The sequence below is a fragment of the Chaetura pelagica genome, unplaced genomic scaffold (assembly GCF_000747805.2).
Source record: "Chaetura pelagica isolate M959 unplaced genomic scaffold, ChaPel_1.0 scaffold45, whole genome shotgun sequence".
Classification (NCBI taxonomy): domain Eukaryota; kingdom Metazoa; phylum Chordata; class Aves; order Apodiformes; family Apodidae; genus Chaetura; species Chaetura pelagica.
In genome coordinates, this window is record NW_009953217.1 from 3,702,240 (window position 1) to 3,713,113 (window position 10,874).

General features: G+C 40.6%; 1 protein-coding gene across 1 annotated transcript in view; it reads left to right on the forward strand.

Annotated features, from left to right (window-relative positions):
* The first annotated feature begins 870 nt into the window (after positions 1-870).
* Positions 871-10,874, forward strand: part of FBRSL1 (fibrosin-like 1) — a 386,476-nt gene continuing 376,472 nt past the window's right edge. The window contains exon 1 of the mRNA XM_009997643.1: positions 871-1,065. Within this exon, the coding sequence (XP_009995945.1) occupies positions 871-1,065 (195 nt within the window). The remainder of the gene's footprint in view (positions 1,066-10,874) is intronic.

Consider the following 10,874-nt stretch of genomic DNA (forward strand, 5'->3'; position numbering starts at 1 on the left):
AGAGATTCTGCAAAGCATTCCGAAAGGAGTTTAGTTTTATCCTTGAGCAGTTAGTAAGAGGCACTGGGGAAAAAAATTATGTAGCAGTAGTGAACTAATGTCGCAGTGATTTGGCATATTATTTCTTAAAGTCAATTCTCTGTATGGTATGTATGGGGCAAGCAGTTGATGCGTTGTCACCAAGAGTTCAGCTTTCAGTCCTCAAAGATGCCAGGGATAACAGCAGTAATTCCCTTCTCTGATCTCACTTCCTATGTTAATCGTTATGACATGACATACCCACTTTTAAACTGTGTTTAGATTGTATGTTATAGTCCAGAATCAGGGCAGACACTTAACACTTAGAAGTGTTCAACCTCTGTTGTGTGTTTAGATCCCATTGATCTTGGCTTGCTTATTGAATGCATGGTAGGCTTTAGAAGTGCATTTCTCCATATCAATGCTCTGTGAATCAGGGACTGTCAGACCCAAGGGGGGTCTGATATGTTTCTTTCTGAGATCAGAAAGAAAACAAAATAAAAACCACCTCTGTTTCAGTTGGACAATTAAAGGCTTTCCTTTGGGATGCTGATTTGTTCATGTGCTGTTGACGTATCATTCCTGAATTAATCTGAAGCAAACTAATTTTCATAACCAGTTCCAGCATCTCTGAAATTAATCAAACATGTAGCCTGGAGAGTATTCATCCTAATCTAATCTAAAATTACTGTTTGCATTGTGCATGCCTAATTATTCATCTTAAGTAATCTCTGGAAAGAACATGCTGTCTTGTTGGTGCTTTTATTCAATATTTATACTGCTTAATGCTTAAAAGTAGTTTCAAATAACTTAAAATATGTTTGTTTGCTTTTTTCTCCTTTACAGAAGGACATGTCGCTAAAGCCTCAGGAGCGGAAGGAGAAATGGGAGAGGCATCCAGGAAAGAAACCTAGAGAATCTGAAAACTGTGTGTCTGCTGAGCCAAGTGAAAATGGCCATAACAATGATGCTGGGAGCTCTGAGAGAGAGGCAGAGAGAGGCAAAGAAAGGATGAAGAAGAAACTTCCCTTGAAGATATCCAAACAGGTAGGGAAATTATTTCTCTTCTGAAATGACTGTATTGTGACGTTGGTCACTGTAAAGCGTCCTGCTGGTAGGTTGGGTTTGTTATTGTAACTGGTTTCTCTGATAACTTGTGCTGGTGGAAACAATGTCTCTTACAAGACTTCTGGCCAAGTACACAAATCCTGTGTTGTGATAAAGTTTCATAAGCTTAAATAGAAGACCAGGTGTAAAGGATAATGTAGGAAGGAAGGAGTAGGACCTCCCTTTTATCCTGCAACTTTGAGACAATGCAGTAATTCACACTGTAGGTTTGTGGCTCTTACTAGTCTTGGACACAAAGAAATCATCAATCCAATCATATCCTAATTTAGGGAAGAGGTACTTGTTAATGTGCACCTGGAAGTGCAAACATTAATATGTCCATCTTGTGAATCAAGTTCATGTGCCCCCAGAACAGTATGATGAGAAGGAGACAATATCAAAGTATTTTAGAAGTGGAAAGTGAGCTTGGAGGATGTTGTGCTCAGGGGAGTCTTTTCTCTGTGCCCTTCTAAAATGTGGTAGAGCATTAATGAATTAAGAGTTGTCATGCTGGAGGGGATGATTGCAGAGACTCCCAGCTGAACCACAGTGTGTACAGAGCCAGGGAGGTGACAAAGAAGAGGCACTATGGCTGGCAGGCTATTTATCACTTAACTGCTGCTCAGCAGGGAGATTTGTTGGTGACTCAGCGCTCATTCATCAGTTTGAAATCCACATGGCACAGCAGCCTGTATCTATGATCAAACACCTTCCCAGTTGCCCATTAACATGGTGCCAAATGGCAGCCAGTGGAAAAACCAGTGTACTTGACCCACCATCATTTGTCCTGAGCTGAGAAGTGCAACAATGAAAAACTATTTTTTATTCTCTGTGATGCAGAGAAAAAGAGCTGCTTAACCTAAGCACACCTTCTGTTCTGTGAAACTAATTCTGTATGTGTGCCAGACAACGAAAGATTGAATTGTCCAGTTATTGGAAGTGCTTTTTCAGACTTCCAGTATTTTAGGATTTGAAAGGATCATTACAATTATCTAAAGTAAACCCCCTGTGTTACTTCACCACCACACACAATCTTTTGTGATATTAGTTCAGAAGAGCTCATCACATTTTTTTTTAGAAATTCTAATCATCTGCTCATGGGCCCACTTTTCATTGGCCAATTTTTCTCATTAACAAAGGAGCACACTCTTGTTTTCTTTCCTTTGATTAAAAAAATAAATAGTTGGAATAATTCACGTTATGTAAATATGTTAGTACTTTTTTGCTTGAAAACAGTTAGGTAGCAAATAATGTAACTATGCACTCCTAGTAAAAATATTTGTCATGTTTGTTTTCTTTACCTTTCTACAGTGATACTAAATGTTCTGGTTTTAGAGGCCTCAGTGTATGTTCAGTTAAAATACTATGTTTCTTGTTTGTTTTTGCTAGTAGTGGAATGATAGTTTGTTTCCCGTCTGGTTACAAGTGCAATGATTTTGTGCACATACGTTTTTCCTGCAAATTAAAATTACTTTTTTAAATGGCTGAATAGATGCACATTTTAGTTTTGATGAAAGTTGGAGCAACTAGGGACTTGTTCATGGCTTCCAAACCCTCAAAGTGCTAAGTATGTATCTCACCAGAATTCCCTGGCTTTGATATAAAATGTGTAGAAGCAGTAGCACGGGATGGTGTTCCTGCCTGCTGCTTACACCAGGATTGCAGCATTGTGCTTCATCAGCTCCTCTGTCTCTGCCTTTATAAAGCTGCTGTTGTCAGGTTTTGATATCTAAGTGAAAAGGCCCCAAACACTAATTCAGCAACCGTTGCAAAGTGTACATAAAGCTGGCTCACTGTCTGCTACAGTCCCTAGAGTGACCTTACAAATGCTCATGTTGATGCAAGTGAGAATGGTGCAGCTGCATATGGAAGCCAGGAGCACCGAAGGAGGTCATTAGGTCTCAATTGCCACCAAAATCTCTCAGGTGAAAACCTGGCTTCAGTAAATACTACCTCTTTACGGGTTAGAGAATTGTTCTTTCAGGTTTAAAATGGTGCTGCAGGGACTTGGGTGCATTTCAGGTATTTTCAGCATTGTGGGTTTGTGGGGCCATGCTCTGCTGGGCAGTGGGGAGGTCCCTTCTGCCTGAAGCTGGGATGAGCTGGTTCCTCACCTGCTGCAGAGGAGGGAAGGGGTTGTTGGTAGTGAAGTCTTTGACAGGAAATTTAAAACTAAGTTTCAAGTAGTTGGGGCTACCAGGAGTTTCATGATGCTTCCTTAGAAACCTTTGGAGTAAGTTAGATAGACAAGCTAAACTCCAGTTTCTATAATTTTATGCTGCTGCCTTAGTTTACCAAACATTTCTATTATTTGTATTTCAGCTCTGAAAAATGAGGACATTGTTATTTGTTTCTTCTGGCTAGTATTTGGTTGCCACCCGTGATTAAATAGTGTATTTGCTCCCACATTCATGAAAATATGAATTAATCTTTCATTGTTTAATCTTTTTTTTATTTTTCCTGTAAGCATAAGTAACAAACTCCAAAAAGAGCAAGAAGCTTGTATAAAGAGTATAAAATAAAACCTGTGATGGGTGACTCATTAATACACCGTATCTCTTTAAACAAGTCACACTTAGAATTCGTATTTTATTGAAAATGGAGAGGTTTTTAAGCAGCTTTTATCCTAGTTGTCTAGGTTTCACAACTATATCAAGTTTTCAGGTCTGTAAGGTTGATGAAAGTAACAGCAAATCTAAGCTAGATAGACTATTCTTAGTTCAAACTAATTATGCAAATTATATAGACAAGTTCAATCATTTTCCTTTTTTTTAATAACCACAAAGTTCACACCTAGAATTCTGGCATTTCCTGCCAAGCTGTCTAGACAAATTGGCTGTAATATTAAGTTTCCTGGAATTTGGGGGTGATTTTTCCATCTCAAGGTTATTAAACATAGGTTTATACCTAATTTGGAAAGCTTACTGTAATTCATGCTAATTATATTGAGATGTTGCTTAGAAATTACTGCTCAATTTGAAGCTTTCCTTTTACTCTCATCCCTTCTCTTCACAATGCCACTGAATTGTCATCTTTTCTATGCAGCCTCCTCTAATAAATCAAATTGGGCATTATAATTATGGCATTCTGCTAATCCTTGTAGAGAGGTGCAAAGTGATAAGCTGATTTGAGTGCCAGGTTGTCAGCTTTGTTTAGAAAATTAGATTAATACTTCACTCCTTTGACAAAGCATCCAGATTACTATTTTTGCTCCTGAATAGGTGGTGGTTCTGTACCTCATGGTGTGGGGTTGCAGGAGCCAGTTTGTCCTTTTTAGCCTATTATTTCACCTGTGTTTTAGACAAGTCATTCAAACACATCTATCTCCTGCTGTAACCAAGCAAACAAGGGGAAAGAGCATTTCAAATAGTCATAGGTCTTGCAGCTAAAGATTTGACAGGATTTGGGGCTGTTCTCAACACGTGCATAGGGAAAGGTGCTGACTTGAAACTGCTGCTCTAAGATGGGGTTCAACAAGACCTGTCACAGTCATAAGGGGTATGTCTAGGAATGAGAAAACATTCCAGCTGTGTCATATTTTAGTATAGCCAGAGGGACCTGTAGTAAAGTTTGCCCCTTTGGAAGTGTGTAGTTGCTGCCAACATAGAAGCGTTTGTTGGAAATGGAGTTGTTGCCTTTTTTGAAAAAGCCATGTCCAAGGTTAACAGTGATTTGTGGAATGGAATCCCCACCACAGCTGCAGACAGACCCCTCACCTCTTTAAAAGGGTTCCTCTATGTCTGAATGGGTAATTCACTTAATGAAGCTTTGAGCCTGTCTTTCATTAGCCTTAGCTGAACCCTGTTTCTCTTTTGCTGGGTTCCTATTTGAAGTTGCTTATTCCTCTCAATGTCTGAGTAGCCTGGGGTCACGGTGGATGTAGAACAGGTTTGTTTTTTTCTGAGCTTCAGGACCTGTTGCCATTTTGTTACATAGACTAAAACTGAGCTGACTTCCTTTTGAAAAGAATTGAGACTAAGGGGAAAGACTTGCTGATATTTCAAGTTAGCTTAACCTCATTCTCTGTGGTTAGTCAGCTTAGGAGCATCACAGCGTGTTGAATACGTTGAGATGTTAAATGTGGCTCTAATAACACTCTGTTCTGCAAATAGTCATTTGTCACCAAGATGAGTGTCTTACACCTCCTCCTTCCTTTTCTCACCCACTGTTTAAATCATGCAAGATCAGGAAGAGTCTCAAAGAAGCTGAGGAGAACAGGGTGGTGTAGCACGTATTTAGTGCTCATAAATAGCATCCTGGGTTTGGAGCATGGGAGGAAAGGGCAAGAAAGCATGTTGCTCTGGAGGTGTGACATCTCTGTGACTTCAGCAGAGCTTCCTGGAGAGAAGAAAAGCAGAGTTAATTCCTGTGTCTCATTCAATCTCCAGCCTTAGTCAAACTGCTGAGTGTTATTGATTATTAATGTATATTGTTGCTGTGGCTCTTGCTGGACTGGAACTGCTAAATTACATTAACATGTTTGATTACCTATTCATGTGGGTTTTCTGTGATGCTCATCAGCTCGTTAACCAACATTCATGGGTGAATATAACACCCTTCCCACTCTCCCTAGGAGAACACTGCTCTGGGTTACTGCTGAGCTGAGCTGAAGGTGTTACACTAAGTAATTTTCCATCCAGGATGTACGTTGTTTCTTCTGATGGCAAAGTGAAAAATCAATAGCTTGTCTTCAAACCAGTTACATACCCTTGGTCCCATGTTGTGTGTGTTGGTGGTACAGAAAGGCTATGGGGCTTTTCCCAGGGCAGACAGAAACAGTCTAGATACCCATCTGGCTAATGAAATACTGCTTATGCTGACAGTTGGGCAACAGAAACACGTAGCTGCTTGATTTTTTATTTGTTTTTTTTTTCATCTATGATAAATGGTGAATTGAAGACTTAGATGTGCTTTTGATATCACTGGTTTCAAAAAAATATTTGCATAGCGATGCAGAGTAGAGAGTCTGAAATGTACCTTTCTTAGCTGAGCTTCAGCAACCACATAGGAGAGAAGTGTCGAAAGAGTAACTTTTGGAGTCTGTCTGTAGTCCAGAGAATGGGATTGCTTATGCCTGTCCTTCTGTGTCTTAATAATGTAGTGCTTGGAAGTGTAATTGTGTCTAAGAGCATCTAAGTATAAAACTTACTCTCTTACCTTCAGTTTCCAAGGCTATTAAAAGCAAACAAATTCTAGGCAGCCAACTTAGGAAAAAAAAAGAACATTTTGCCTTTAATGTGGGTTTTGGGGATTGGTTTGGTGTGTGCTGCTTTGGTATTTGTGTTTCTCTGCTTTTGAACACTGAAATGATACCAACCGTTTTCTTTTTGTTTCTAATTGATGTTACCCTTTTTGTTAGTAGATATTGTTATTTAAATGTTCTTTGAAACTAAACAACAATGTAAAAGGAAAAAAAAAAGTCAATTTTCTTTTAATCAGTAAAAATGTTGCTTCATGTATTGCTTAAAACCAGGATCCATTTTTACCTTTGTAAGTACAAGAATTTACAATTGGACACGAAAGCACTATACCGATTATAGTTTTAAGCAGGCATTTATGATTGCCAGGAGAGCTGGGCTGTTAACACAGCACATGTTATCTGTGAGCAGCCTCTCTGCCGCTGTCTGGAAGCCCGGGGAGGTGGCTCCGGTTGGTGCTTTGATTCCCTCCAGCTTGAGCCAAGGCAGGTGATGGAGGCCCGCTCGGCTCGGGCGAGGTTGCTGCGCTCTGGCACAGGCTGGCCTGGACACATGGGAGCGGCTCGCTGGCTTCAAAGCTCTTAATGAGGTTGTAGTGCCGGGGGCCGTGTCCGGGGGGATTTCGGAGGAGGTCCTGGTTTCCGGCTGAGCAGGGCTGCTCGACACAGGCACAGATGGCCTTGCCTTGCTCTCTCACGCTAATCTGCAAGTGCAGAGTCTTCACAGCTGCCTGGGAAAGCTCTGGGGACCAGCGGTGCAAAGTACTGAAATGGGCAATACAGTATTTTGTCATTAGGTTTGCTAATCCAAGGCCTAAAATCAGCCTCATTTAAATCAATAGCAATCTGTTTGCACTGTCAGGAACTAATTTAAAAATCTGCTTTAAGTCCTGGTTAGGTACTTGGTATTTTGTTTTCTGCATCACAGGAGAGGGGAAGCAGTGGGCATAGCACAGCAGTGGCAGGAGGAAGAAAAAATCCTTTGTAAATAAATACTGGATGTTTATTCCCCAAATGAAACCCTGCTATTACACTGAAGTGCTGTTGTTTTTACTAAATTTAGCCAAGAATTTCTTGAGATTCTTGAAGTGGCTGCAGAGCCCATTCTGCAGCAGAGGGGGGAACTTTGCATTGTGTTTAGTTTCCTCAGTGTTTTTTTTAAAGTGCCGTATTAACCGTAGACAATTAAAATTTGCATTATTGATGTGTTACAGGTAACTTCAACACAGGATTGCACCCAGTTTTTGAGAGCACAGCTTCCATAACTGATTTCTGGAGCATACTGTGCTTCAGAAGTAGTAGTGCAAAACAGTGCAATAAAAGCATTGGGAACTATGGCAGGAGGAGACCTTTGTTTAAGCTGGAAAAATGTATTTCAAAACCCTCTGCAATACTGGTAGAGAAACATAATTGAGGAGACCATGTGTATTGGAATTTGGAGCTGGGATGAGGAAAATACAGCTGGTTTTAGACCAAAGCTGAAGCATGAAACAAAAGCATATGCTGGATTTTACTACGCTGCAAATACTATTTTCTGAATGGAGTGATGTGAAGTGTGTTTTGGCTACTGAAACCGTTATATGTAGGAGAATGTGGTTTTGTTTTTCACTCATGTAGTGAAATACCAACTTCTCTGGACCAATGGGTTCCCCACACTTGCCAATACTACAGCTCAACGTGCCCCATTTGTCCCTGCTCTTGTAGGACTCACCTGATCCTCCCTGAGTGGCTCAGCTGCCCCTGAGCACAGCTCCTTGCTGGGCCCAGGAGCACACACTGGCTGTGGTGGGTCACATAGGCTGCTCACCTAGACCAGGACCTTACTGCCGTGGGCTTCACTCCTGCTTGGGTGGAGGCTGCTCATGGGTGCCAGAGCAAGGGGAGGTTGGGTGACTGTGGGGATGGGGATACAGTGTCTTCCCACGTTCACTCTGCTCTCTGCATTGCATGTAAGGATCCTAATGCTGTTAGGATGGTATCAACCCTGCTGTGTTCAGACCCTGAGGCTGTGCCAGCAGCATTGGTTTAAACCTTCTTTGTCCCTGCTTTTCCTCTTATCCAAAATTCCTGTCTGTCCCCCTTCACCTTTCCCACTTAAAGGCATTTAGGCAGCCGCAATGTGTTCAGGGCTCCAGACAGCTGCTGGCATTTTTAACATGTTAAAGCAGGTAGAGAGAGCACAGTGGTTACAGCACTGGGTGCTACCAGTACTTTCTCTACATTGGGACTTCTTATGCTACCTCTAGTGGAGCTGAAAATGTAAGTGATAGGAAGATAGTTAAGTCACACTGCTACAGTGTAAGAATGTTAAGTTGTATTTATGTGAAGAATCAAGCCAATTATAAGTTCCATGTTCTAAGATGCCTGCAGGTCACCTTTAACTTCTTTGCCTGCAGTTAGAGAACTGGTAAGGACCTTGGGTCACATTTGCTTAGATATGGTCTCGGACAAGAGCAGAAAAAAGAGAAAGTAATCCTCTCTTCTTGCTGATGTTAAGTATCTGTGAATGAATCTCATTACAATGGCTTATTTTGAAAGGGAGAAATAAAAAGGAAATTTCATTGCTAACAACTTAGGTGACATCAGAGGCTACAAAAAGGGTTGTTGTTGGTCATTGGTTACAGTGTTACACAATAAGAGCTAAATGGTTTGTAATTTAGAGAAAGGGGATTTAATTACATTAAGTAATTTACAGGAAACTATAACCACTTGTATCTTTTTCTCTGAATTTAATTGGTTGACACGATGCACGAAGTCTTTTCTTTCTTCCCTCTATTTTTTTTAAATTTATTTATTAGTATATTTGCTTTTGGAGAAGAGAAAACATCAAGGTAGAGCACTGCTGTTGTTTCCTGATTTTAACAGACTGACCAATGGTGTACTGTTCGAATGTTGCTCTGTCTCCTGTGAATCCTGGTAGGGTGGGCTGTTTGAAGAGATTCGGAGCCTTCGCTGGAGGTTTTTCTTCATGGTGGTGAGACAGGATGTGTTCTGTGTGTCCTGTGAGCTGTGGAGAGCCCCTTTTCCTGGGTGTAATACAGATGCCACAGAAGAGGCTAGGATCTAGAGACAGCCATGGCCTTTTCCATGTTGTTTCTCTGGTTTGGACAAGTAGTGTCTAAAGGGCTATTCTATCTTGATTTGAGCACTAGCTGCCTAATTTTAGCTAGCTTTGCATGAGGGTTTGGGATCTATTACTGGCTTGTAGCCCCTGTTCTTGAACTTGCACCAAATGTCTGCAGCAAAGTACAAAGCCTCTGAATGGCTGCAGGTAGTGTATGATTCCTTATGATCATCCCTGTAATCTTGGGGATGATCACAGGTATTTGTGTGTGTGTCAAGCAAGCATAGTAGATGGACCATATTCTTTTTCTAGCATGCTTGTCACTATAATAACAAAACCATCTGTGCAGCTCTAGTTGAAATCTGAGCTAATTTAGAACAAACATAAAATGACATTCCAGTGTCTCTTGAGGTTGTGGCAGAATAAATCTTTTTCATGCAGTACTATTAGTTTCAACATGCAGAACTTGTCATTTCTTACTGCTGGCTGTGGATCTCCATTTTTGCAAGAGGCTGCTGGGATTGGTGCACCAGGAGCTGTAGCAGAATCACGTTGGCAGTTGCCAGTCATTGCCTGAAGTCATTTAATGGTAGTGGTCCAGCTCACTTGGCTTTCCTCGTGGAAACCTATCAAAGATGATGCTGTTTTCCATGTCTCAGCTGCTCTTGCTTCATGAACTGCAGCCTCGGGCAGGGTTACCCACATCTCTTGACTTCTTTTCAGTGCAGATTCTTAAGGGAGCTAATTTTCATACTTCTGCCTGTTGGATGGTTTACATGAGCTGTTGAGAATATACACAGCTTGAATAAGCCTGTCTTTGGTTTGAAGACATCTCTTAAGTTAAAATAAGCACTTTTTTTTTTCTCTTTAGTCCTGAAGCAAGGTTACTAGTAGCTCTTCAGGTGAATGCCTTTTCACTGTGTATTTGGCAAAGTCAGTACATGAAACCTGTACTGTTTCCTGTAACATTTTGTCAGAAAGAAACTCAAGAATTAAATAAAGCCAGCAGGGGATTGTGATAGATTTAAAGCAAATCCAAGCTTGCTGATTGGGGGAGTCCTAAGGCATAGTCAGGTATGTATGTATCTTTGTACTTGAGACTTGAAATATGCCCTGTTTGTGTGTAGGTTTTTCCAGCTGTTGTCACTGTGTAGTGATTCTAAATTTTTTCTGAAGTTGAGCCTTCAAATTAATTAAAAAAAAAAAAACCTAGCAAAGAGGATGTTTCAAATGGTAAGTTTAAGAATTATACATACAAGTTCTTATGATGATTATATGCGAAAAGTATTTTTTCTTCCCCCCCCCAGTAGCTTTCTGTCAATTGTGTTTCTTTGCAGTTGGAGTTGTTTACAAAGCCAAAGGATTATTTGGGTTGCCACTGGGTTCTGGAAGTTAGTGTCTACAGAAAATTATGTAAATATGTGGAGATTTTTAATTTTAAAAAAAAGTCTTTCATCTTCACCCTTTCTTCCACGTTCCACTGCCTTC